We start from the raw sequence: 26273 nt of genomic DNA, 5'->3' as shown, positions 1-26273 counted from the left end.
ACTTGCAATCTAGAATGGTTTAACATCAAATGCGTGTTCATATCGAATTGCGATGGTATTTGTCAGAAACCCTCGTGGCGAAAAGTAGGATTAAACTATCTCCATAGTTATAACGTCTGTGATATAAGACAACGTTATATGATATGATTCTTGGGCGCCTATATTACAATCCGTATCCACCGAGCTCCTGCATGTCGTTTCCTAGCACGATACTTTCCATGGTGGCCTCATTTTAGGTCATGTTTCGTAAAGTTCCCGTCTGCTAAATTAGATACTATGTTGATAGTAGACTTATCCATCGCCTCCATGCCGAAGCCTTCTCGGTGGAACGGAGGAAATTCTTCAATCTAGTCTCGATCGTCATTCCTCCTTTCCAGATATAACTTTCTTGGATTCTATGACCAATCAGCTTCGTTTTATGGAGAATCTTTGAGGAACTGGATCCACGGAAGGGGGAGAGCATAGGACAGCGCTTACATGATGGAATAGCCGTGGACCTTTGAGCCTTTGGTTGTGCTGGGACTGAGCCTCTTGATTAGTCGTTGCGTTGTGATGGCGCTGGTGTGGGGCTTGAAAGATGCGGTAAGTGGGATATTCTGTCTCCAGGTTGATGAAGGGCTAGTTTCGACAGGCATCGTTGGTGGCTGGTTCAGCCTAGCATGATGAGAGTCGAGGACAGGTTCGATCATGCGTGCGCTGTTCGTAGCATGGGAACCACCAGTCACGGTGAAGTCTCGATGATTGAAGTCCCGCTGTCTGTTGGTGGTGGATGACGCGCTTGTGCTGACGACACTGCTTCTGTCCTCTCGCCGCTGGTTTGCCCTGTCTAGCTGTCGGGACGCAACAAAGATAAGCCTGGTAGATAGATGGTGAGCTTCAGACACGGTTCAAGGGATAGTATGTGCTCACGCGTTGAGAAGCCCTCCATCGACCCCAAAAACGGACGTTTCGACGATCTCATCCAAGACCCGGTCCTAGCGAATCTCGTCTGGATTTTCGTCTGGTCGCGTGGGCGCTTCTTTGTCCTTTGATGGACCGGCGTCACTTCGTAGGTCTAGCACCGCGTCAAGCACGTGCCAACTATCCATGATAGTAGGTGGTATGAAGAATTAATCACTTCAGGTTTGTGATGTTGTGTAGAGTGTGTGAAGCTTATGGGAGTTGTGGATGGTTCAGTGTGGTTGTGGTGGGAGGAAGGAGTTCTGGGATTGGCTGATATGGAAGTCAGTTTTGGTCAACCGTGATCTGTTTTCGTCTTGCTTTGTTACCGCGGTGGCTGTGTAGTTGCTGTGGAAATGGTTGGGATGGTGACTTAGATATTCAGGACCGAGTGGGGGAGCGATCGCGTCCCATCCTCAGCTAGCTCTATTGTAGAAGCTGCGGCATTGTTTGAAATCGAATTTTGCTTACCCGCTGCGTTCCACATGGATATTAACATGAATGTACAATTCTATCAGAATGTTGTCTGCAGTACGTTGGGCAAAAGTATCAATATCGGCAGCTGAGCTTCTAAGGTTATCTGAAAATTGGAGCGCGGATTTGTATGCTCCAGAATCTGCATTAGTATAGTAGATTCTGGGTTATACGTACACATGATAAATCTTGAAATCATATCCAATCATCTATTCGTTCATATTTAATATGTGCATATAGTGACCATAAGAAGTTTCGTCATGTGATGTACACGTCGAAGGAAACCTGAAGAAGACAGATCTTCACAAAGAACACAACTTAGTATAGGTACTCTTGTTGTTATGAATGTATATTAGACCATTATATTATGTTATATTAAACATGATCCGTAAGTTCTTCGGTGGCTTTGAAGAACTGGTAGTATTGTGATCGAAGTTTTTGAGTAGTGGCTAGGTGATGATGTTGCTGGTGTTCTGCTCAGAATTGGCTACCATAGTATTCTTTATTTCCAGACTGAGGAGTCGATAATGTTGTCCGACTTATTTCGACGTAGATCGCGTGTTGGGCAGATGATGTGTCTCATTGTAATGGTGACATGTTATTCTGGCGCCAAGTGAAGTATCATGCTCCAACGCGGGCAGGGCGAGCTCCAGTCTATGGCGATTGGCAGTAGGGACAGTTGACTGATTGCGGGTAATGGAAGCGTCCAAGAAACCCGTCGTGGTTTTCTCATCAATTAGTCGAGTGCACATGCGAGGAACAACCTGCTGAGTAGTAGCTGCAACGAGCTTCGAGGGCGAGGTAGCTAAGTGGACAAGGTCAAGGATTGGGCTTACTTAGCGATAAATATTCTATTCTTTGTCTTGCGTACTGATGATATAGTCCACGATTCAATCCAAGTGAATCTCGCGATTGACTGAAGGTTCTAGAAAGCTCGGAAGGCTACGAAGGTCGTAGGCCGTGTAGATTATCTCTTCACTGTGAATTGTGGTGATTTCTGCGGCGTCCGAGCTATAGATTTGACAATAGATTGAAACTTATGAAGAAGGCTCAATGACTTTGATGCTTCCCTTTCTTCCGGCAAGTGCCTGTGTTATGCGAGGTGATTAGATGTAGAGGCGAGCCATTATATTGCTGCTTGAAGCCCTGATGTCGATGAAGGTAGAGAAGTACATCTGAGTTTGTTCTCTACCAGTGATATCCAGTTTCTTACTTATAATAATATATCGGCATCGTTTTCATTTCAATATTGAAATCCAGCCTTCTGTGTAATAAGATGCACGTTGCTAAAATAAGTGCTCTCTTTTATATATTAGCAACGGGCATCTTGCGGGACTGGCCATTCGCATCAAGTAGCTCTTCGACGAGGTCGAAGATGACTTGCCGATCGACTCCGAACTCCCGGGCAGCGTAATCCACGACGGCATTCATCGATTGGAACATTCTGTGAGATTCCAAATTGCGTAAAACACTGATGAAGAGGCGGTGATATGTATAGCTGGCAAATTGGATAGCTAGAAACTTTGCTGCTAAACGCCAGCCTTTATAGATCCAAACTTGTATAATTTAATTGTAAGTACTCTGTCGTTGTTAGCAATTGAATATGTATCTGTGAAAAGAAATCCATGTCATGTTTATAAGAATCGAATGTGATGTTCAGTTAAGAGTCGTGGGTGGCGGAACTTATCGGGTTCGCTGTTGGATGCGATTGCTGCGTGGGGTGGGAATCGAGGATAGCCTTCTACATGCTAACGAGCAACATGATGTAGCAAACCTAGGAACCAGGCTCTTGATTGATACATCCCGGGGGCTTCTTAACTTGCTAGAAGCGTAATTTTGGATCTGTTGACAACTAAGAGGTTGTTATTCGAGTTATAGGTCGGGGTTACCCGGGCCTTGACGAGGAGAACAATGAAGTATGACAGAAGTTGTAAAATTGTCAAAACTAGATACAAAGGGCGGTAGAGGCTAAGCATCACAACTGGTTAAGATCCATTGCATGCTTTATATGACCTTTAAAAACACAATCTGGGGTTTCTCGAGAAACCAAAGGTGGATGGCTGTAGCTACAGGTCGTTTGTGCATGAGCCGTTACGAGCCGAGACAAAGGTTTAAGTGTGATATACGTCGTGAAGCTGTTAGGACAAGAGAACCAAGATGTTATCACAAAAGGAAAGAGAACCAATCTATTAATGATTAGGTCTTGTAGATTTGATTGATCTCTAAAAAAAATATTATTTCATAGTCATTAGTGAATAGTAGAAATCAGTGGGTTATAATAACACTATAGAGCCGATCATGTTCTAAAAGTTTTTAATCGATGTATTTGAAACGACCACTGGTCCACGTCATAAAATTAGCATAAATGATGTTCAAAATTGCTCTAAGTTCCCGTTCGTTCGGCTTAGGATATAGTAGACTCTTGCTCTTGGTCGATTGTGGGTTCACGTTTACCAGCAGCTTCACCGCCTCCCTTCACCTTGTCGTGCCACGATCAACTAACCAGCCCAAGGGCGATATTCTAGGCCACATGATCACCAGCAGTTAATAACTTCGCAGACTTCCTCTACGTAGGTCATATCCTTAGGCGTTATCTGTAAGTGTTCTGTAGCAGCTTAATAAGGCTAAACACCTCGTTGTAGCCACCGAGTGAGCTCATAACGCCACATTTGCCATGTGCGTGTAGTTAAGCTTGTCTCTTGGGAGGGTGAGTTTTAGCTTAAATAGACAGCATCAAAGCTAAGATCCTCTCGGCCTGTGACGTTTTGTTAGTTGTATCCCTGATGATGAAGCTGCATTGCTGAACTTGGGACTTGCTTGCAGGTTCGTACTTTTGAGACGGTTGAACCGTGGTGGAAACAACAACTTTGTACTTGCAGCTGAAATCCTCCTCGTGACTGCAGTTGTAAGGGCAGTTACAAGCCGAGACGGGATCTGTAGCCATCGTGGCGACTCTGGGGGAGACGCCTTGGCCTACGGGCATCGCAGCGCCGATGGCTTTGCTAGCAAATACAAGAGCCATAGAGGAAGGGATAGTGGATCTGATAAGCATCTTGAAGAAGTGATGGAGATAAAATAGGTAGTTTTGGGTTTGGGAGTTTAGTTAGTGTTGTGATCATTGTGATGATGTGAATGACGATTAAAATAAACCTAGGTGATGAGGTTACTTCTCATTCTACTTTTACTTCTCTTGATCTTGAGCTGAGTTGGACTGTTCTGGCTATTCTGGGTGCAGGTGAGCTGAGCTTCACTGGGCAACTGCGTACCCGGATACGTCTAAAGGGGTAGATATTTACTTTTGGTCATGCTCCCCTCCTCTGTGGTGGGTCGTTCCCTCCGCCAGTATTCAGTTCCTCGTACTCAGCATTTTGATGGCTAAGATCATTGCGTTAAACTGTCCATATTTATTCATGAGGACAAAGAGTGTATTTCTAACGTCCCGAGCCTAAGGTAATGTCAAACTTGCCACTGGTGGCGCCGCATTAAGCCTCTTCTTGCTCCACAACGTCCCGCTCATGGCCTTTTGTCGTTTCATTGTTGTCGTTTTCGTTGTTGTTGTCGTCGTTGCCATCATCATTAAGTTCAGCTCGGGAGGGAAGATTGGGCTGAACAGCGATCTCAGAGTTTGATGGTGTTAGCGAGATTATTGATAAATTGTACGGACTAAGGGTCGAGAAAGAGTACCTGGAAACGAATAGCTGGCATGATTCACGATTCTCGTTTGCAACAGCAAACATTTCTCTTGTGTGGCTGAATCTAAAATTAAAAATTAAAAAAGGCTAGAATGAATGGTTGAGTTGGAGACTAGGGATGCTGACATGGGCCAAAAGGTGATAAAGATGGTGATATTGAAAGTATCGACCAAAACTTACTGAGGAAGGAATAAATGATAAATACACATCTACAAACTGATGTCATCACAAGGCACTCAACTCTTCTTCATCAAAAAGAAGAAACGTTTACTAGCATGTCTCAATAAACAAAAGTGTACACAAACTCTGTGCAAGAAAGCATTGGCAGGATTGGGATTGAGTTATGGAAGCAAACCACCACACCTGTGTTTAAGTATCAACAATTTACAGAATATGCTCAAATCATTTCTAGGATATACTTGGCTGGTTCGCATTAACTATGAAGGTTGTAGAACAACGTAATTGAAGTGATGTAATCCGTAGAGGGAGCAGTGACCTGCAGAGCTAACTGCTACGTGACAAGCGTTTGAGCGGCCCGGACGAGACCATTCATACGTGACTACCCCTTGAGTTTTGTACCAAGCATTACCGGAACGGGAACTTAGAATACGTGCTATGTACCCCGGTTCATCTTCACGTGAATGCGATCCATGTGCTGATGACCCATGAATCAGCGACAGCTATAACCGGCCGCGAAACATCTCATATGACCTCAGTCCGCTTGTACTTCTTCGGGATCTCGAAGGTCTTCCAGGATCGTTCCTTTGGTTCGGCGTTTCTTTTTTTTCTTCTTTTTCTTCTTTTTTTTCTTCTTTTTCTTCTTTTTTTTCTTCTTTTTCTTCTTTTTTTTCTTCTTTTTCTTCTTTTTTTTCTTCTTTTTCTTCTTTTTTTTCTTCTTTTTCTTCTTTTTTTTCTTCTTTTTCTTCTTCTTTTTCTTCTTCTTTTTCTTCTTCTTTTTCTTCTTCTTTTTCTTCTTCTTTTTCTTCTTCTTTTTCTTCTTCTTTTTCTTCTTCTTTTTTTTCTTCGGAGACTAGGATTGCCAGCTGAGTATACATTTCTCAGATTCTGATCGAGCTTACAAGGTGAAGCTGCTTGCTATAATATCTGAATACTCCTGTGAGGTTGATTCGTTGGTCTCCTGCTCTTGGCCCCGAACCGAGCGATTGGGAGTCGTGGGGATCGCTTCGGCCACGGGCAAGCCAGGAGAACCAGGCCCAGCGCGAGTGGTAGGGGTGGTTGACGACGGGCACTGGGCTGAACGCGGACACTAGATACTGTTCGTATACCTGCCTGCTTGAATAGTCGAGAAAGCTATTTTTCGCTGCAGCCGTTGCGAGGGGACCAGAATGCAATGACACTTGTACTATGATTTATGGTCATGGTCTTGGTGATGAAGCCAACTATCTTCCCGGTGTGGTTCATAGTCAACGCGATGCTGTGGAAGTTAGCTACTAGACTAGAACTATCGGACTTAGGACAGTAAGAAATACCTAGCAATATCGCAAAACGTTTGAACTGAGACCGTGATCCTCTACTAGATTAGACAGGACACGGTCCTAGCGAATTTCCTTGTCTATCTCGCGGGACTTGTTTAAGGGGGGAAGCTCGTGAGATAGTTCTTGCTGGACTAACCCGCCAACAACATCGTTTTCATCGTTTTCATTGCTTTCAGGGAAGAAGTAGGGAGTTTAAAAGTCGACCATATTCGAAACAAGACGCGGATGATGCGGTTGGGTGGGTGAAGCGATGGTGACGATATTGTATTGTGTGGTTATAATGGTCGCGATGCTCACAAAATGGTTTTTGGTAGTTGTAGAGATGGTTGAAATGAATTCCACAGAGCGAAGGAAGATTTTGATAAGAGAAAGATAACCTTAGTAAGGTGGTGGGATTCTCCGTGGAAAGTTGAAACGGGGGAGGGGGGCTAGGTAGATATTGTGTAGGCTGGCCAACGTCGATAGGAACTCGGTGGGGGACATTACGATTAGATTCAGAATCTCATCACCGAGTACGCCTCTACTTCCTTGAAGCTTTCGATGATGAGAGGGTGTATTAATATTACGTTCCATAGAGAACAGTATAAATCGTACTGTCTACATGATAATAAGGTTGCACCAAAGTTTACAGATATTACTGAATGTAGAGAACTTTCTCGGTCTCAGTACTGGCATTGAAAACCGGTCGAGAAGCGATGATACTCGACGGGCGTGCTTCAGTCAGTCATGGAACCCTTGATCCGATTGCGTAGGGTTTGACTTCACAGGCCATCGATGTGATACTGGGTAGGATTAGCCGTGGGAATTGCTGATTCAATCGCCAACAGGAACGTTGAGACCAATTTACTATCTTTACAGAAGCTGGAGGGATTCGAGTAAGGTTGTCAAGGCCTGATTAGCTGAAGAGCTCACATCACGGAATACCAGTTGCGTGCTGGCACATTAGCTATTCCGTGCTGCGACTATCTCCACTGTTCATCACCGACTTTGATGTCTCTTCTACGTTGCTTGAAGGGCGCCATCATGGCTTGGCCTGACAGAATCGACGGGGCAGTGAAGAACGAGGTGCCTTTAGAGTTCAACATCTCCACATACATTTGTCTTCATTGCTGCTTTGAATCCGAACATATTCTAATGACTACAGTGGCCGTTTTATATTCGGACTGGGCTGACTTGCGAGGATGTCTTCAGTCTCTGGACTCCCTCACAAGGTCACGGGATACGTCGTACTCATAGACATGTATGCTCAATGTTTGAAATATGGTTGGCGATTGTCGGCCGACTGTGATGTTTTGGTGTACTCGTAGACCGCCAAACAAGATTGCAACAAGAGATTGAGGATGGCAAACCGAGCGCCTGAGAAGGCCAGCGTGCCATCAAACGAGTGCTAGATGCACCGCGAGCAGGGTTTGAACAAAGAAAAGCAATTGATGCTCTTCAAAACTTGCTTCTCAGTGCTCACAATCCATTGGGTGGATGGCTATGTCCAGTGCTCTTCAGACGCTTGTGCTCCACTACCCCCACGAAAACCATCCCGGGAATTATGTACATACGTACTGTAGTGTGTAACTTGCATCCATAGCGCTGTGTACAGTACACAGCACGTTAATGTAAGTTAGTTGCTGAGGTTAGTCTACAATGGGTTAATTTTTTGGGCTTTGGTGGAATCAATGCCACTTAGCGTGACTGCTTCCCTGTCAATTACAAGGGGACGCGACTTCCCTTTGCTGGGCACGAACGCGAGTCGCGGTTTTGCATACAAAGTCTCAAAGTGTCTCTCAAGGTCGCGTTGCACTTTAAGTTGATGAAGTAGATGCGATGACTTGATTTACCCATTTGCCCTTCTCCTCTTATACAATCTGTTGCATTGCTGGCCGTCTGATTTTACTCAACCCCCCTATGATAGTAGACCTGTTGTTTCTCTTGTTCTCAGTAACCTAGGAGCTGTTGCAGCTGGGGATTCGTCAAGATGGCCGACAAGTCGAACCCCAAGACGCCGTCCCTGATCAAGAGGTCGAGCTCTTCCATGTCCGCCTCGGGGAAACAGTCGAGCATTCTGGGCTTCTTTAGCAAAGCATCTCAGAATGGAACACCCACGGCGTCCGCCAGACAAAAGTCCACACCCAAAACTGCCCCGGCCAAGTCGGCGCCGCCTGCCCTCAAAGAGAACACCAACCCCAACTCCCTCCAGCTCAACAGGAAGACCAAGCCCGCCAACGTGACCCCCGTCCCTAGTAGCGACGCCATTGAACCATCGAGCTCCCAGGAGAACCACTCTGAAGACCCCACACCAAAGGTATTCAACCGCTCGCTTCCCTCGCCTCCCTCCGCCACCACGCCTGCTGAACCCCCAACCAAGCAGGCCGCACCAGCCAAGATGGCTCTCGCAAGCAGTCCATCTCGCAAGGTAACTCGCCTCTCCTGCCCCCAGAACCCTTTCAACGCCAGCAGTTGCTAAAAGAAAGGTTTACTTCTCGCTGCAGGTCAAGAAGACGGTTAGTTACGCCGAATCTTCCGACGACGACGACGACGAGCAAGTGGTCGTGTCTAGAAAGCCAACACGTCGCTCGAGAACCGTAGTCGACGACGACGAGGACGATTACGAGGAGGACGCCATAGAGGCAGTGGTCGAAGATGACGACGGTATGCCTCCAATCATCACAGCACCGTGACCTCAGACTGACAAGAACAAAGCGGGCATGGACGATTTTCTCGTTTCCGACGACTCGGATGCACCCTCCAAGAAGCGGAAGCGGCCAGCTCCCAAAGCTCAGACTGCTCGAAAGCGATCACAAGCTTCTCCGCCCTCGGCGTCTGAAGACTTCGACGAAGAAGGCATCGATGAGATCATGGACGGGCTGCCCGCCGCATCTACGGCACAACAATGGAAGTACGATCCCGACAGTGTCAACCCCGTCAAGATACGGACACCTCCGCCGGATGCGAAAAGAACTGGAAAGGTCAAGGCCCATACGAGGGAGCCCGAGGATCGATACCCCTGGCTTGCCAAGGTCTCCGACCTCAATCGTAATCCTCCAGGCCATCCCGACTTTGATCCCTCGACCGTCTACGTCCCTCCCATGGCCTGGAGCAAGTTCTCCGCCTTCGAGAAGCAATACTGGGAGATCAAGCACAAGCTGTGGGACACCGTCGTCTTCTTCAAGAAGGGAAAGTTCTACGAGCTCTACGAAAACGACGCCACCATCGGTCACCAGCTGTTCGATCTCAAGCTCACCGATCGCGTCAACATGCGCATGGTGGGAGTTCCCGAGAGCTCATTGGATATCTGGGTCAACCAGTTCATCGCAAAAGGTTACAAGGTAGCCAGAGTCGATCAGATGGAAAATGCTCTAGGCAAGGAAATGCGCGAGCGCGAAGACAAGGCCAAGAAGCAAGACAAAATCATCCGCCGCGAGCTTGCCTGCATCTTGACTGCTGGAACCCTCGTCGATGGTGCTATGCTGCAGGACGACAATGCGACATATTGTGTGGCCATCAAGGAATCCACGGTTGATGACCACCCGGCCTTCGGTATTGCCTTTGTGGATGCCGCGACTGGCCAATTCTTTGTCTCCGAGTTCGAGGACGATGTTGATTTGACCAAGTTCGAGACTTTTGTAGCGCAGACAAACCCCCGTGAGCTACTTCTGGAGAAGTCGCACATTTCCACCAAGGCTCTTCGCATACTCAAGAACAGCACTGCCCCCACGACTATTTGGAACTATTTCAAGTCTGGCACCGAGTTCTGGGACGCCGACCTCACACGTCGTGAACTCGGCTGCAATGACTATTTCAAGGCTGATGAAGACTCCGAAGAGGCATGGCCAAAGGTGCTAGCAGAGTCCAAGGGCAAAGACCTCTTGATGTCGGCCATGGGAGCGCTTGTCCAGTATCTTCGTGTGCTAAAGATCGAACGCGCCCTGCTTTCTCAAGGCAACTTTACCTGGTACACTCCTATCCACAAGAACGGCACCCTCATCTTGGACGGCCAGACGCTGATTAACCTGGAAATTTTCGCCAATACTGCTAACGGTGGCACAGAGGGCACGCTCTTCAGCCTGCTCAACCGTTGTGTCACTCCTTTCGGAAAGAGGATGTTCCGCCAATGGGTTTCTCATCCTCTGTGCAACACGCAAAAGATCAACGAGAGGCTGGACGCAGTCGATCTACTAAATAACAATGTGGAGGCGCGAGAACAATTTTCGTCCAACATGACTAGAATGCCGGATCTGGAACGTCTCATCTCGAGGGTTCACGCCGGCGCATGTAGGCCTGAAGACTTCGTCAAGGTTCTTGAAGGCTTCGAACAGATCGAGTACACCATGACTCTGTTGGGCACATTTGGCGGTGGCAATGGGCTCGTTGACCGCCTCATCTCGTCCATGCCTGATCTCAACGAGCCCTTGTCGTACTGGAAGACGGCATTCGATCGTAAGAAGGCTCGTGAGGAGAAAATCCTGATTCCTACGAGGGGCATCGAAGAGGATTTCGATGACAGCTACGACACAATCAAAGACATCAAGGTCAAGCTCGATCGTCTTCTCGTTAAGAAGAAGACTGAGCTTGGGGCCAAGAATGCCAAGTTCACCGACAACGGCAAGGAGATCTACCAACTCGAGGTACCAAAAGCCACAAAGGTACCCAAGGACTGGCGCCAGATGTCCGCGACAGCAAGCGTCAAGCGGTATTACTTTAAAGAACTCACAGATCTTGTGCGACAGCTGCAAGAGGCGGAGGAAATCCATTCTCAACTCGTCAAGGACGTTGCACTACGTCTCTTCAAGCGCTTTGACGTGGACTATTCTACGTGGCTTGCAGCTATCCGCATTATCTCCCAACTGGACTGCCTCATCAGCCTGGCCAAGTCATCTGCCGCTCTCGGTGAGCCGAGCTGTCGTCCGGTCTTCGTCGACGAAGAGCGTACAGTGGTGGAGTTCGAAGAGCTCCGTCATCCTTGCATGATCAACAACGTGGATGACTTTATCCCGAACGATATTGTGCTTGGTGGCGATGCAGCCAAAATCAGTTTGCTTACGGGTGCCAATGCAGCCGGAAAGTCGACTGTCCTCCGCATGGCTTGCATTGCTGTCATCATGGCGCAGATCGGGCACTACATTCCGGCCATCAGTGCTCGCTTGTCGCCTGTTGACCGCATCATGAGTCGATTAGGCGCCAACGACAACATCTTCGCCGCCCAGTCAACTTTCTTTGTGGAGTTGTCCGAGACCAAGAAGATTCTGTCCGAGGCCACACCGAGGTCACTGGTCATTCTGGACGAGTTGGGCCGTGGCACCTCCTCATACGATGGAGTTGCGGTGGCCCAGGCCGTCCTGCATCATGTGGCCAGCCACATTGGCTGTATCGGCTTCTTCGCTACGCATTACCACTCCTTGGCCACCGAGTTTGAGTCTCATCCCGAGATCCAACCAAAGCGGATGAAGATTGATGTAGATGATGCTAACCGCAGAGTCACCTTCCTTTACAAGCTGGAAGAGGGTGTAGCCGAGGGCAGTTTTGGCATGCACTGTGCTGCCATGTGTGGTATCAAAGACAGTGTGATTGAGAGAGCAGAGGAAGCGGCCAAGGAATGGGAGCATACGTCGAGGCTGAAAGAAAGCCTGGAGAAGGCGCAGGAAGGCTGTTGGATCCCGCTTGGTGTTCTGAGTGATGTTGCTGCCGTGCTTGACCCTGCAAAGGGTGAGGACGTCAGCATGAGGAGCATGGATGTTTTGCTCAAAGCAATTGAGGCTCTGTAAGGCCACCGCATCATGCGGATGTCCACATAAGGCGGTGTAAGATGTCGATAATTTTCTGATTGCTTGTGAGCGACTGCTGCGCGGAGTATGCGGAGTTACTTGCTCCAGAATCGTACATGCAGGAAAGCGATCTGCTATTCCAATCTTAAGGCGTAAGAGGGGTCTGGCCGGCGGCGTTCCGGCTGTGTGTTTGATAGGTTGTGCGGTACTTGGTAAATAAGATTGCTACGTATATGTCTGAAACGGACCTTGCTCCCCTGTATTTTGTACAGCAGCTTGCCTAGAAGTGAAGAAGCAAGCCCGCTCCGTTTGCCGAGTTGCCTTCAAACGAATGGTGAATGCGTTTGAAACTTTGTATGCACTAATGCCGCGCGGCATTCCGTAAGTGGCCGTCCTCCGGAATGGAAATCGGTGGAAAGTTGTAAATTGGTTTCAGCTAGTAGAATGATGTTATCATAACTGGCAAATTCCAAAAACTCTCAGTAAACAACGAGACCCTACTTTTCGCCAAGATCTCCCGAGTCATACTCATAAACTAATGGACCGGCAGGTGCTCGGTTGATCTGGCAAGCTTGTTTCCTCTCACCACTTTCTTCTTTCAAAGTCCTACCCCATCCTCAAAGGCACTCCGTGGAAGAGAGCAGACCTACCGCTTTAGGGGCATGAAGCACCACGGCTCGGTCATGACTATGGCAAAATTAAGGGTCACGTCTTGAAACAGATACCAGCAGTGTCTTCTTTCAGTGGAGCGCTGTAAAGGTCCTGCTATCCTGTCATTCGTTGCTGGACGTATGTCGGTGAAAATGACACCAATGGGCTCACACACCAGGGGCGAGATGCTTGCTTAGTTCTTTTATGTCGTCTGTTGTTGATCTCACGCTTCTATATGAGCGGCATCGTAGGATCGCGTTGTGTCCATATCGTGGACCCGACCTTCGACTACCCTCTTGAGACTTTGTGGAGGCGAGTACTGGTGGTCTCATCTGAACAAATTGGTAGGCTGTACAGCGGGGTGCCAAGTAACATACTCTATGTAGTGGGTACATGTCTGGGCCACGTCTAGGAGAGAGTCGTTCTCTCCTCCCAAAGACGCAAAATACTTCAAATTGGGATAAGGGCAAGACACAGCAGCATGTGTGTTCTGTTAGTTTCTGCTCAGCATATATTGGAGGAAAATAATTTCTCAGTGGAACTATGAACAATCGCACGATGAGCTCAGAATCCATCGGTGAGTGTTCATCATCTGTACTTTGTGGCTCTACTTCACAGACTTCAGAATGTACTGATAACTTGGATAGCTACTCATCTATATATGTCGAGCCTAGAGAAACACCAAACGAAACTCAAGCAGAACCAGCAGTCAACGCTTGAAATACATGTTTATTTGCATGCGGACTACTGTGTGACAACTCAGTGGAAGTGAATAGCCTCTTGGACCCGTCGCCAATGCCCCGCATATCACGAGCACTGAGATCACCATCCTTGGTGCATGGTGACCGCTGGACCGATGTCTTCCGACCCAAAATCTCCTATGCCATCATCAGCGGACTGGGTAATCATTCTCACTGACCGTGAGTTCATCTGGTATGTTGTCCTGCTCAGTTAGCCCAAAATAAAGGGTGTTCTTACGATGGTCTTGTAAGTTAAGACAATATTTATTCACGTTCACGAATTACGGGAGAGCTTGTGTCCTTTAGTCCAGGAACATTCCGTGAAGTGGAGTTGGAATCGACAACACCCTGAGCCTCCCCTCCCTGCGAGAAAGGCTGCTCGTCTCAAGGCTCAAATCAATGCGCTTTTCAATCGTGCCGTGGCTACGAACCTTGAATTATCCCTCAAACCGCTAGCATTTCAAGGGGGCTGTGATCAGCATTTGTCAGTGGAACCGACGATATTGAGGTCGAAATGGTGACGGAATGGAGGTCATGCCCATATCAAGGTCGCTACTAAACGATTTTTGCAGTGTGGACAATGAGTACAAGCAACCACTGTGCTGGCGAGTCTCCCGCAAGACTAATGGACCTGCAGTCGAAGTTTGCTCTGCTCACCGTGGTGAGAGCCATAGCCAATATCGACACGACTTTCTGTGAGCACCTTCAATTCTGCACTTGAATCCAAGTTGAAGCCAATGTACGGCCTCCTTGGAGACTTGGGTATCATGATTGCAGTCGACTATGACCATGGTCATGAGTTCGAGCGCTTACACGGCTTCTTTTTCATCTTCATCTCTTCTACAGTCATCTCATGGTTGACAGTAGCAGTTCAGCTCTGTCGTCTCTGCAAAGCTGCAGCAAAGGGCAACGACTAAATGTGAGGCATCCTTGCTGTGACCGATCGGGCTTTCAGGGGATTCGGGGGAGAATGCCTCGCTGGTCATATCGCCGAGTGTCACGCCGCGAATGAAAGGGATGCGGATGTCGATATGTAAAAGACTCGTCGGTTAAACCCCGAGTTTGATGAACTCTGTTCCGGGGATCGGGCAACGATGATTGAGGCATTTGGGACCCTATTAAAGCTGAACTCCATGGGTTTGGAGCCTACGACAAGCATAAATATCTGCTTTTTCATGGGTGGTGAGCTATCTGCAGCAGCTCACGAAGTCAGACAAATGCGTTGGGAACCGAGGCCTTGAAGACGCTACAGCCACGACATCTCTCTGCCTAGGGCACAGAAGATGCATGGTTCTGAGACTTTTCTACACTCAGAAGCAAATGGCCTACAGAAAGCTGCTGAAGACAGCTGGCGATGAGGTGTACATTGATTATATTAATTCTGTTAATGTTGTTGATGCTGTTGACACTGTCGATGCTGACGATGGAGAGGATGATATGTGCTGCCCCTGACTCGGATGGCACGGGAATAGGACGACCGAGAGAAGAATTCCACCAGACGAGAGGTCAAAACACCACGCCTAAGCAACATATTGCTTGAAGACGTAAAAGAGGTAGTCGAACAGTTGGGTGAGAGCGATGGCGTACAAAACGACCATACATATCTTCACAGTTATGTGGCCGCCACGACAAGTCCTAACTTAGGACTAACTAAAATTTACAGCGATGATGAGCAACTCTTACACCTTTTTCAGAGGATAATGTTCCGCCACATTCAGTGCCGACTACTGTGTGACAAACAAAGGCCAAATATGCATGAAATAATTGTTCGAGCCAATCAGAAGATTTAATATATGCATGAAAAATTGGGAAACAGCTTATCACGTGAAACCCTTCTCACGTATATCACGCCCCTGATGTCTCTTGCACCGGACCACGTTGCTTTGACGCAAGATTCGGATCTGCAAATAAAGCAGCGAGAATACAACCACTTTGCAATAACGCCTAAATCATGGAACGCAGTTGCCGAGCTGCCTATTCCAGAACATAATCTCAAGACCAAACGACATATTCCAGCGATTCGACGCATCGAGATTGGTATTTCAGATGCGATGCCGATGGCCACACGAACGCAGATATTCTGAAAGGGAAAAGGGTCCCACGTAGCGTACGGCGGCATGCTAGCGTATACCGCGGTGGAGCGGCCCGCTGGCGTGGGCAGGCTCTGCCGGAGGATTGGCAACAGCTCGGCACTCGCGGACCGCTCGAACAGTCATCAGTTACTCGACGTTTCTGCATCAAGTATTACTACTCGTCGTCGGTTTCTTCATCCCCAGCGAGGGCACGTCTCGGAATAGTAGTTCATCCATCTCGAGAAATTTGTTCTAGCAAGCAGCGAGCAGCTGCGTGCGCGGACTTCAAAGCAGCCGCCCTGTATTTGCGCTGGTGCTACTCAGATGCGCCGAAGGTCGCTAGCATGGATCAATTGCCTCAAGAATTGATTGAATTGATCGTCGAGTTCTTGTCCCCTGACGCTAGCTTGCCTGACGAGGACGAGGACGGTTGGAGTCCTTACAGCGATTCCAGGAAGCCGGAGAGCTCGCTATTGCCATACGCAACCATCTCGAGAGCCTGGCAAGCCGCAATTGAGCGTCAGACATTTCGTAGTCTCAAACTCAACAGCGATGAGTATCCTATGCTCAAAAATACGCTCGGGCCTCATCGATACAGATGTCTTCAGAGGCTTGTGCTTACCATCATCTTGCCGTCATATGATTCCGTCAGCGCAACCAAGGTTGAGACACAGCAAGACAAAGATGCCAATGACCATGCCTACAGCCGAGCGGTACACGACATATTTGATATTCTGCGGTCTTTAGAAGTAGTTGACGGCAAAAGTCGCAGCCTTGAATTCTACATCAACCACCCGGTATCACGTAGCGATGTTCAGTACTTTATGGGCAGAGGAACGAAAGGCTCCGACGGCCAGATCTATGAAGGCCGATATTTTCACTCGTACATCGACCTTTATAACATACACAGACTGCCAAAGCTACGGGATGTCACCAAGTTTGTCATGAAAATGCCCAAAACCCAGCTTGGGCATCGAATGTTGTATCCTAGAGTGCCATTTCAGATCGCGTCAAAAATGCCAAACCTCGAGGCACTAAGCGTCGATGCCAACGACAACGAGAGGCTCTACGTTGATCGTCGTCTCAAGTATCGCCAAGATCTGGCCGAACACCTGCAGAAGCTGTCGTTGCCAAAACTGAGGAAGGCAGATTTGCATTTTCTGTACACCTCGCCACAAGATCACTACTATATGCCACCGATGATCAACCCTACTGCCGACTTTGACTTGTTGAGCTCTGTTTGCCAGTCGTTTTCTCAGGGCCTTGAGGAGCTTGACCTGAACGGCGTGCTAGATGTTACTCTGCTGCGGCCATTGGAAGGGTTCAAGACCGCCTTGTGGCCAAGATTGGAGCAGTTGGATATCCATTTCCACCAAGTCCGTCCAGCTGGGGGGTGGTACTTCACCGGAGACCCGCCATCCTGGATGCCCGGTCCAACGCCAGCAACTGAGGCTATTGTCGATAACCCGAACGAGGAATTCGACTTCGGCCAAGAAATGGGTCTAATTGGTATGCAGCAGACACGCTATTTTCGTACTACACCAGACAACGATGCCATCACACCTCTGGTCGAGGCTTTCGCAGATGCTGTGGCGGTGATGCCCAAGATACGGAATGCCATGCTACATAGTACCCTCGGAGAAGGCAACGTGACTCCAGAATGGTTCGTCATTGCGTACGTGGCACCTTGTCGCAAACCTGCCGCGTGCCAAGGAGCGTGCTACCGATTACCAGAAAGAATGTTGGTGACAGATCTTCAAGGTTGGGTCCCGGCGGATCGAGTAACGAATAAGCTGCGTAATATGGGAAGCAAGTATTATGATGTTGATATCACGGAAGAAAGTATGGACAAGTTTCTATCCAGAAATGGTCGAACTTGACCTGAACGGGTCATTGCTCAAACTTGCTAACAGAGATCCCTCGAAAAACTCGCGATCTACTCAGAAGAGATGCTTCAAGCCCTCTATTGTTCCACGAAAACCAACGACCTCATCACGGGCGATCCCTAGATCTTCCGGACTAATGTGCTCGTCGGTTTCGACCCAAGGATCGCATCGCTCCCCGAACTTGAACTGCAGAGCAAGCTCATTACCCGCAGGGCCCCAAATCTTGGTCCAATCCTCGAGAGTACACTCAATGTAGCGTGCCGGCTTGCCAGTGATTTCAGACCACACTTCAACCATGTTTTGGAAAGTCCACTTCTCCAAGGCCACGTTGGCGTACTTCTCAAAAGACTTGGGAGCCGTCGCTAGTACCTGACGGACCCAAATGCCAGGGTTGACTGTCATGTCTCCAGACAACAGGATTTTGGAATCAGGCTTGGCCGGCACAATCTGGATGTATTGGCCCGTTCCTGGCTAAAATCGTGTTAGAGATATGATGTCTCGCGACGGTGAAACATACCTTACATATTCAAATGGTTTTAGGAGCGGGAAAAAAGCGAAGTTCTGCGGATAATACCCAAAGTAGAGATATGTGGTCTTTTTTGCCAACTCAGGCAGCTCAGCCTTTATGCGGGCGTCGACGTTGGCCTTGTAGTCCATCTACCCGACCGCAAGTCAGCGATTTAATTATCGACTGCGAGTCGTGTTGCAGCGCAATGGCTTACATGAGGTGTGAGCAGCTCGCCATTGAACATTCTCTTGGCGCTGGGACACGTCGACCAGATGTAATGCTCCAATGTGGGGACTTGCGCTGCTGCGCGAGCAATCCTCATGCCTTGCTCTTCTTCAATCTCGCCAGACTCATCCTGCGACTTTCCTCGGAAGAGGTGTTCCCACCAGTTGGTAACTGCAAAGATGGCGCTTACACCCTGCTCATCGTCAGTGTGAGATGGTCTGCGAATCAAGCCGAAAGGGGCTCTAGTTCTATTATACCTCAAAAGCTTTCCTAAGAGAGTCTTCATCGTCGAAGCTAGCAGATACTACTCCAACTCCCTGATCGGTGAGCTGTTGCGCTGCTTCACTTTTCGGGTTTCTGGTGATGGCTCGAACCTGCCATCCCGGCGTCTTCCTCATAACATTGACCACACCACCGCCTTGTGAACCAGTGGCTCCAGTAACCGCAATGATCTTTGTCATTGTCAAGTGCTGCTACTCATGACTATTGTTGGGTTGGCCGAAATGACGAGGGAGAACCTGAGAAGCATCAATGTTGTTCCCTGATAAATCAGCAGCGTCAAGGAGCCCCCTGCAGCCGGCTATGTCAGAACAGGTTCGGGGCAAACATATGAAGGTCAACACAGTGCTACTGATTCATTAGTTCAAGAGGCGGGATTCGCACCGTTACGCCTGCATGTGTGGATCGGTGGAGTGAGTGAGGAGTGGGTCTGCAATACGTAATCGCTGAGTATGTAGGTTGGAGATATTGGACCCCTGTAATGCATGCGACACGGTCACATCCCTAGAACATGGCGCGATACACGATGAGAGCCTCGGACGACATCGCATGTCACTTTCTTTGATGGAATAATCTACAGTGCGTCTTCCGGTGTGCGGTGTCCAGCGCAATGTCAGAGGAGGCCCAAAGCGCGCGATGAAGAACCAGAGAGAACCTTGGACAAAACAATTACGCTTTTCAAGAGCATGAGAGAACGAGCTAGCTTCATGGAGTCGATTCCTCAATCTGTACACCCCTATCATCATACAGTCTCATAACTGAAGTATTCTTGGTAACCTTCATGCTATATCATCCACGTATTTCAAATATTCCGCATCAGCTCTGTTTCCGCACAGGGGGCTCAGTGAGAGCATTTTCCAATTCGCTTGCTTCTCCATGTATCCTGGAGAACCAAGGGTCGTAGACCCGTCTATTTCTATCAGATACCTCGCCACCTTTGAATTCCGGAATTTCATAGAAGAAAAGCTTGTCATGGGCAGTTTCTACCGCTTGACCCGTCTTCTGATTTGTTCCGTCGTTCAAAAACTCGTCGTATGCTGAGAGAAGGCATGATTTTACGGTGAGACTATGCGTCATTAATTTTGTCTGTGTGACTTGTGGTGGAAACAGCTTACTGTTCTGGTAGGAACGCGACGGGGAGATCAGGCATAACCGGCGTGTCTACAGCACCCGGAAGTACTATGTTAATGGTAATTTTCTCTTTCTTGAGAAGTAACGGAGCCATTACTCTCGTCCATTGGAGAGCAGCTGCTTTGACAGAACAGTATTCCGGGAACGTGGGGCAAGGGTGGACACCGATCATGCTCCCGGTGACGATTATCTTCCCCCCAGGCGTCTTGTTATGACGCATGAAATGTGTAGCAAGGACCGTTCCATATACGACTCCCTTCCAGTCAACATCAGTACAGGTTAGATCAGGTTCATCCGGGATATCCTCAACTGCAGCCGAACGGCGCCCAAAGTTGTAAACGCTGCCTCTGTCTACAATGCCGGCATTAGCTATGATCACATCCAAGCGACCCCATTTCTCCCAGACAACCCTGAAGAGGTTTGCTTGTGAACTGTAGGACTCGATATTGCACTGGACAAATAGGGCGGTGTCTCCGCTCGAATCAACAACTGAAGCAATCTTCTGGCCGACATCTACCCTTCGACCAGTAATGGCGACTTTATAGCCGCGGCGGTGTAGATGTTTGGCCAGATCAAGACCAATGCCACTCTATGACATTGTTAGATGTTGTCAAATAGGAGCAACCGACAGATCTCACATACCGTAGACCCTGTGATGATGGCAACCTTCTCGTGTTTGACTTCTGAGGAACTCATTCTGCTCGCTTTATCCTGTATCATCTCGTCCCGTGCCAGAGTATTGACGAGACTTGGTATCATACAATTCACCTTTCCGTCGGGTTGGTACATCTTTATGGAGACGACGATACACCGCGAATATTGCATGACCCACAAACCTGCAGACTGTTTGCCATCACCACTCCGCCTAGGCCTATGCAGGACAGGGATGCAGCCCACGATGGAGATGTTACAATGCACAATTCCTTAATGGAGGCAAGACTAATGGAGTAATTATCCCCGCCATTCGATCGTTTGGATACCTTGGCCGGCTCACACATCGCAGTTGGCCAGCACATCTTCGCAGTTCGCGTGCTTTTAAACAGTGCGGATTGCCTCCCATAGTTTTTGACATGCACAGTCATCGTACAGTCATCACTTGCTTTCTCGAAGTTGCAGGGTGCCAACATATTGCCCTGTCTTCGCCAGGGATGGGTTGCATACGATCCAATCACTATTGCTACCGCCTGGGCTTCCCCACTGCCCGGGACGAGATCAATAGACCAGGAGATATCAGGCAGGAAGTCTGTTTGAGCAAAAGAAAACCGGCACGAAGGAAGCCAAGATCACGGTGATACTGGTCGAGAAAGCATAGTAACGTCCAAATCGGACTTCGCGCTGCCCTCTGGCCTGCTCATCCCCATTCCGTCAGTACAACCCAGCCGTGTTGTCTGTAATAAAGCGGAGATTGTTGGAGCACAAGGTCGGATTGTTTCGCACCGGAGCTCTCTGGATTGGAGTCCTCGGCTACCGTCGAGCTGCTAGGAATTGCCGGACAGCCTACATTATCCAATCAAAATTAACATGTCAACCCGATACCCATGCAATGCATTGGAAAAAGCAAATCATCTACACACGTCAAAAATCCGTCTTACACCCGAAATTAGGTAAGTTTGGAATTCAATGAATTCGGTAGCACCGGCGATGGTGTGATGTTTTGCTTCGATGATTTGAAACTCTCAAAAGGCCTGTCAGGCTACAGTCGAACATTCGCATCCTCAGGAGCAGTAGTGGCTTCTTCTGAACTGACTCACGGTAATTCATGGTGCGAAGTTTGCTCCAATTCAAATATGGCTAGCATGGTCGGGTATTTTTGACAGGCCTCAACCGCATCCCTTGCCCATCCCTTGCAGTGCGCCACTCCCAGGTGCCTGGCACAGCGTTGTTTGTCTTTCGTTATTGACCGCATGCCGGCAGTTACAAGAACAAATGAATCAGCTACACTCAACGTGAATCTAGACGTAGGCGTGAAATCCAGAATACCGTAAACATGCAGAGCGTTGCAGAAGTTGAGCATAAACAAAGCAATGGAACACAAATAACGTGCACAATATTGGGAATCACCAAGACGAACAAAAGACATTCTGACCCAGAAGAGACGTCAAGCTGTGACTTGTGGTCAGAGCAGTAATTATATATCCTAGTCCTTTTAGGGCTACTTCGACCATCGCGACACAAATATTTGACTTCTTCGTTGCTGAGCTTCGCAGATAAGCCCTTGCGTTGTAGCAAACAAATGGGTATTACCAGAACTCGACCAGCAGTCAAGGTAGAGATCCAACCCTGGTTACAAATACAAGATTATATCAGATCGCTGAGCCAGGTTCCATTGAGTCTGAACCAATAGTTCAGCACTATAAATGAGATTTGAACAGCTTTTGTCACATCAAAAGTATGTTCGACTTCGATAGATGGCAAGTTTCTTTTATGCTGTCTACAGAGGACGTTTCGAAACCCACACTAAACAGTCCACGGGCGTAAGTCCTGGTTTCGAAGACGATCGAGACGTTCTAATATACCACGGATCATGTCATCTTCGAGTGTCGAGTACTCCGTCCCAATTGAGAATGCTGGGCAAGTAGGCGTGTTGGTATCGTCTGCACTCTCGATTCTCATCCCGACCCTACTTGTTACTCTGCGCTTCATCGCCAAGCGATCTGTAGCAAGATCACTCGACGCCAGCGATTACTGCATTGTTGTAGCTCTCGTCCGTCGAACCTGTCCAACTCAACATGTTATAGGCTTAATTTCGATTTGCTAACTGGTGCTCAGATATTCAACATCGGGCTTCATATAGACTGCTGGCCAATGGTGTATCGTGGTGCTTTCGGCTTTCACGTTGCTGACATCATGGTCAGGTTTGGTCTCGAGACTCTTACGTTCTTCTTCAAGGTACCCGCCATCTTGACATTGGCAATAATCCGTGCTGACTGGCAGTTATCTTTCTAATAGGGAATCATGTGCTTTGCTCTGATTTGGAACGGGACAATCTGTTTCAGCAAGCTGTCGGTCCTCCTGATGTACTCGGCGCTTATCCCTATCCGACATCTCATCATACCAGCTCGAGTATTAGGCACGCTGATCGTTCTTTGGAACTTTAGTAGCTTTGTCGCCGGTCTAGCCATGTGTCAACCCATCGCTCGAAATTGGGACCAGAGCATCAGGGGGGGATTCTGCGGCGACAAAGTGAAGTACTACATGTGGCTCGGTATCATTAACGTGGTAACCGATGTCTTGATTCTTGCACTTCCTATCCCCTTCGTGTATGGCCTTAACATGAAGCTACGAAAGAGGCTCGTGTTGATTGCGATGTTCAGCATCGGGTTTTTGTATGTCGTCCAGGTTCCACCTCTCATTTTCTCTCCGACCGTGGCATCTGACATATTCTGCCGTAGTACATGTGCCATCACAATTTATCGGCAGACAATGTTAACCTATCTGGACTTTACCGACATGCCCTTTTCAGGATTGCTGGCGACGATCTTCTCCTGACTGGAACCCGCTGTCGCTATATCCCTAGCTTGTGTTCCTTTCCTGCGTCCGCTGTTTGGAAAAAAGAAGGATAGCCAAGCCGACCCGCGCTACAACGCCGGAAGTGGGAGTGGTTCTTTGTCGAGGAACAACAGAAGTGGTAGTAATCGGCCATTTCAGGAGCTCGATAATGCTTCCGACATCCAGTTACAGCCCTTCAGAGCGGAAAGCGATTTTAGGGTATTGGGACCTGATGTTGAGAAGCACGAACAAGATCAGACAACTCGGGCGAGAGGAATCATAGTACAAACTCAATGGGAGGTCAAGTCGGACGGAGAGATTTGACGCGACGCCGCCATCTCAGCATTCGACAGTGAATGTTCCCGCGGACATGGCATGAGAAAGCGTCATCAAAGAGCATTGTTCTGTCCAAGCTCCGACTCTCAATGACACTGCATTGGACTACAATGGCAAAGACCCCCCCAGAGGCTCGGATTCGATTGGGAGAAGTTAGCATGTATCTAACACTGACGACAGCACCATCCGACTTTAATGATTTACCTTCGTCCGACCCATGGGATTGTATCTTTGCACAGTTGTCTGAACTGTTTCTTCTTGACTGTTCTGCCCCGCCTTTATGCCACAGGGCTGAGTTGGGTGGGGCCCAACATGGGAATTTAGGCAAACTACAAATAGCCCCGGTGCATCTTTGCATTTGCTTAAGAAGCGCCTATAGGTGTGAGGAAACATTGTTGATTTCGACGCGTCGCGTGTGAGATTTGTGCATATGTGGCATGAACAGGAATTATTATTTGCAGACCAAACTCAAAGTTCCGATGTAATGCGTCGCGTTGCAAGTCTTACAGAGAGTGATCTCCGAAACTATTGAAAGAGATAAGGCAGAGTGGGACGCAGCAACAGGGATTCTCGGAAATGGGCCTAGAACGCAAAAAATTCTCGTGCAACGCGATGCAGCTACCCTAACCTTGGAAGATTTAGGAATAGGTACCATGTGGCAGAGCTCTGCTGCCCAGGACGCAGTATTGAATGAGCCATATATTTATATGTATATATATATATATATATCTATGCGTGTCTCAATAGTTTTGTGTCACTACGCATCATGTTGCCTTCTTGTGGAAAGTCGTAGTAGTTGATCTCGATATTTATTCCTTCCGCCTGATCCGAGAACTTTCTGGGTTGGCGCGTCTGCTCGTCTAAAGTTAGTCGAATTTAGCGAACTCTCAACGGTCGGTAGTTGGCGCATCGAAACGAATTGCTCGTGGGCCCCGTAACGAGGCTCTGAAGCGAGATGAAGTCTTTCAAGATAAGTTGCGAGAGCCTATTTAGCGTTTCCGATGGGGGTATATTAGACCACACGCGGGTTTGCCGTGGTAGGTAAGGCCCAACGGAGCTCTCACCTCATAGCTACAACCCCATGTTGCCTTCATCTATTGGTTATCGTTGTCATAGAACCACAACGATATCACCGGAGGGCCTTGGAAACCAATGGTTGTTGCCGAAACAAAGCATTAATCTTATGCAGGGAGAAGTCGCTAGGTTGCAAGATATTAAAACACTGAAAGATGAAACAGAGCACCACCAACAGGAATACCTAGGTGACAGTAGACGTGTTCGGTCGAATCCTGCCGAGCTGAGGTGGTGCGCCCGTCGAAGTAAGGGTCCAAGGATAGATAGAAGAGCAGAAACCCCACTCGGAGTCTAGAAGGATGCCCCCAGGTTTCCGACCTTGTTTCCGCGTGCGCTACTGTATGGAAGCCATGAGCCGGGTGTGAACCGACAGAGTGGTAAGAGATGCGTGGCACACCTGAAGCACAGGAATCCACATGACTGCTGCTCTAAATGGCGATAATGTGATCCTGTTACTATGTATGAGGTTCGTCTGTAAAATGAACGCCCGACTCTTGCTCAAAACTGGCCAAACTGATGCGCTCAATATTTTATTATTTTTGTTTTCTTTTATAGCGTCTTACTTCGGGGCTATCTCAGCCCCTCCGTTGATGGCACAAGGTTCTGCGCACCGTTGGCACATCGCGGGAGAGGCGCTGCTCTGTATTCACGCCTCAGAGGTTGGGGCAGCACGCTATACCGTGCAGTTATTAGTGATTTCGCTCCGCAAGCACCATCAAATTGGGTGATTTTCCGGCTCAACATAGAAGTTACCATGTATGCAACCTTGCAGCATAACAACCACGGCCCTGTCAGCCCCTTGATCGATTCCATCTGACTCGCATTAACTGTGGCACTGGCCAAGAACTCACCCTGGACAATATATTCAGGCATGTACCGCGAACCGTGACACTAGACGACCTGCGATGGTATGTGTGTTGGGGTATTAATCGAAGCAGGCAGGTGTCGGAAGCATCCCTGAACCTCGACTGTTGAAGCTTGCAAGGGTCTTCGCAGATGCCATCGCAATCCGGCTAAGACAAGCCTGACAAGCTAACGTTAATGATCGCAATTGGGCACATCGGACTTTCCCAGCGAAACACCTCGCCCTGAGGATACACAATCTGAAGAACATTTCCAGGGCTAGATGTCTTCCAGTCTTTCAATTGCATTGACTCACCACACTCACAGCCGTGCTGGAGATTCGGCAACGCGGACGGCCGCATGCTTGCTTACGATGTCCCCCCAGCACACAATTGAAAGATGCAGGCCGGACAAGAGCGTGATAGGCTTCGGTCCAGTCCTCGGCTACAAGGGTAGTGGAACAGGGGTAGAGGCCTTATCTTGCCGGCTTGTATGGAGTCCCAAGTATGCATTGCATTTACGATTGTTAATTGTCGTCGGTCAGGAACAGCTCACTTGTCCCACCGGTGCCAGAGATCGTAACGCGACATGCATGCTATGTATGTACCTTGGCGAGAATTGGACTGGTCTTGCCTCCTAGCTAAGCCCTGTGCTCCATAAACGTTGATTGTTTTTGCAGTGG

General features: G+C 48.4%; 7 protein-coding genes across 7 annotated transcripts; 4 read left to right on the top strand and 3 right to left on the bottom strand.

Annotated features, from left to right (window-relative positions):
• Positions 1–413: 413 nt before the first annotated feature.
• Positions 414–930, bottom strand: BKA67DRAFT_584684 (uncharacterized protein). Its single transcript, XM_046104157.1, has one exon. The coding sequence runs from the start codon at positions 687–689 to the stop codon at positions 474–476; it is 216 nt and encodes a 71-aa protein (XP_045951790.1). The 5' UTR covers positions 690–930; the 3' UTR covers positions 414–473.
• Positions 931–8347: 7417 nt separating this feature from the next.
• On the top strand, positions 8348–12571 carry BKA67DRAFT_584680 (muts domain V-domain-containing protein). The gene is made up of 4 exons (XM_046104156.1): positions 8348–8897; positions 8964–9008; positions 9085–9244; positions 9296–12571. Exons 1-4 carry the CDS (start codon positions 8571–8573, stop codon positions 12355–12357), a joined length of 3594 nt encoding a protein of 1197 aa, XP_045951789.1. The 5' UTR covers positions 8348–8570; the 3' UTR covers positions 12358–12571.
• A 1293-nt stretch (positions 12572–13864) lies between these two features.
• BKA67DRAFT_541506 (uncharacterized protein) lies at positions 13865–14665 on the top strand (the record flags this gene model as incomplete). The annotated part of the gene is made up of 4 exons (XM_046100944.1): positions 13865–13928; positions 14055–14232; positions 14321–14390; positions 14483–14665. The coding sequence occupies 4 exons, from the start codon at positions 13865–13867 to the stop codon at positions 14663–14665; spliced, it is 495 nt and encodes a 164-aa protein (XP_045951788.1).
• A 1350-nt stretch (positions 14666–16015) lies between these two features.
• Positions 16016–17968, top strand: BKA67DRAFT_109150 (uncharacterized protein). The gene has a single exon (XM_046094872.1). The coding sequence runs from the start codon at positions 16165–16167 to the stop codon at positions 17698–17700; it is 1536 nt and encodes a 511-aa protein (XP_045951787.1). The 5' UTR covers positions 16016–16164; the 3' UTR covers positions 17701–17968.
• BKA67DRAFT_595705 (uncharacterized protein) lies at positions 17761–20545 on the bottom strand (the record flags this gene model as incomplete). Its single annotated transcript, XM_046105196.1, has 7 exons — positions 17761–18177; positions 18229–18363; positions 18429–18632; positions 18697–18891; positions 19553–19784; positions 19834–20438; positions 20492–20545. The coding sequence occupies 7 exons, from the start codon at positions 20543–20545 to the stop codon at positions 17761–17763; spliced, it is 1842 nt and encodes a 613-aa protein (XP_045951786.1).
• A 1004-nt stretch (positions 20546–21549) lies between these two features.
• Positions 21550–22151, bottom strand: BKA67DRAFT_109039 (uncharacterized protein). Its single transcript, XM_046094871.1, has one exon. The coding sequence runs from the start codon at positions 21927–21929 to the stop codon at positions 21597–21599; it is 333 nt and encodes a 110-aa protein (XP_045951785.1). The 5' UTR covers positions 21930–22151; the 3' UTR covers positions 21550–21596.
• Positions 22107–23533, top strand: BKA67DRAFT_669379 (uncharacterized protein). Its single transcript, XM_046108656.1, has 5 exons — positions 22107–22238; positions 22329–22553; positions 22619–22738; positions 22799–23175; positions 23242–23533. Exons 2-5 carry the CDS (start codon positions 22374–22376, stop codon positions 23336–23338), a joined length of 774 nt encoding a protein of 257 aa, XP_045951784.1. The 5' UTR covers positions 22107–22238; positions 22329–22373; the 3' UTR covers positions 23339–23533.
• The last annotated feature ends 2740 nt before the right edge of the window (positions 23534–26273 follow it).

This window comes from Truncatella angustata (genome assembly GCF_020726525.1).
Source record: "Truncatella angustata strain MPI-SDFR-AT-0073 chromosome Unknown BKA67scaffold_11, whole genome shotgun sequence".
NCBI lineage: Eukaryota > Fungi > Ascomycota > Sordariomycetes > Amphisphaeriales > Sporocadaceae > Truncatella > Truncatella angustata.
Note: the sequence above shows the minus strand (reverse complement) of the source record. Positions and strands in the feature narration are given on the sequence as shown.

Bases quoted from the DNA above. Each gene is read 5' to 3' on its own strand.
- BKA67DRAFT_584684 (XM_046104157.1), bottom strand. From the start codon at position 689: ATGATCGAACCTGTCCTCGACTCTCATCATGCTAGGCTGAACCAGCCA.
- BKA67DRAFT_584680 (XM_046104156.1), top strand. From the start codon at position 8,571: ATGGCCGACAAGTCGAACCCCAAGACGCCGTCCCTGATCAAGAGGTCG. The intron at 9,009-9,084 runs GTAACTCGCCTC...TTCTCGCTGCAG, and splicing joins CAAGCAGTCCATCTCGCAAG to GTCAAGAAGACGGTTAGTTA. The intron at 9,245-9,295 runs GTATGCCTCCAA...ACAAGAACAAAG, and splicing joins AGTGGTCGAAGATGACGACG to CGGGCATGGACGATTTTCTC.
- BKA67DRAFT_109150 (XM_046094872.1), top strand. From the start codon at position 16,165: ATGGATCAATTGCCTCAAGAATTGATTGAATTGATCGTCGAGTTCTTG.
- BKA67DRAFT_109039 (XM_046094871.1), bottom strand. From the start codon at position 21,929: ATGTCTTTTGTTCGTCTTGGTGATTCCCAATATTGTGCACGTTATTTG.
- BKA67DRAFT_669379 (XM_046108656.1), top strand. From the start codon at position 22,374: ATGTCATCTTCGAGTGTCGAGTACTCCGTCCCAATTGAGAATGCTGGG. The intron at 22,739-22,798 runs GTACCCGCCATC...TCTTTCTAATAG, and splicing joins CTCTTACGTTCTTCTTCAAG to GGAATCATGTGCTTTGCTCT. The intron at 23,176-23,241 runs GTATGTCGTCCA...ATTCTGCCGTAG, and splicing joins ATGTTCAGCATCGGGTTTTT to TACATGTGCCATCACAATTT.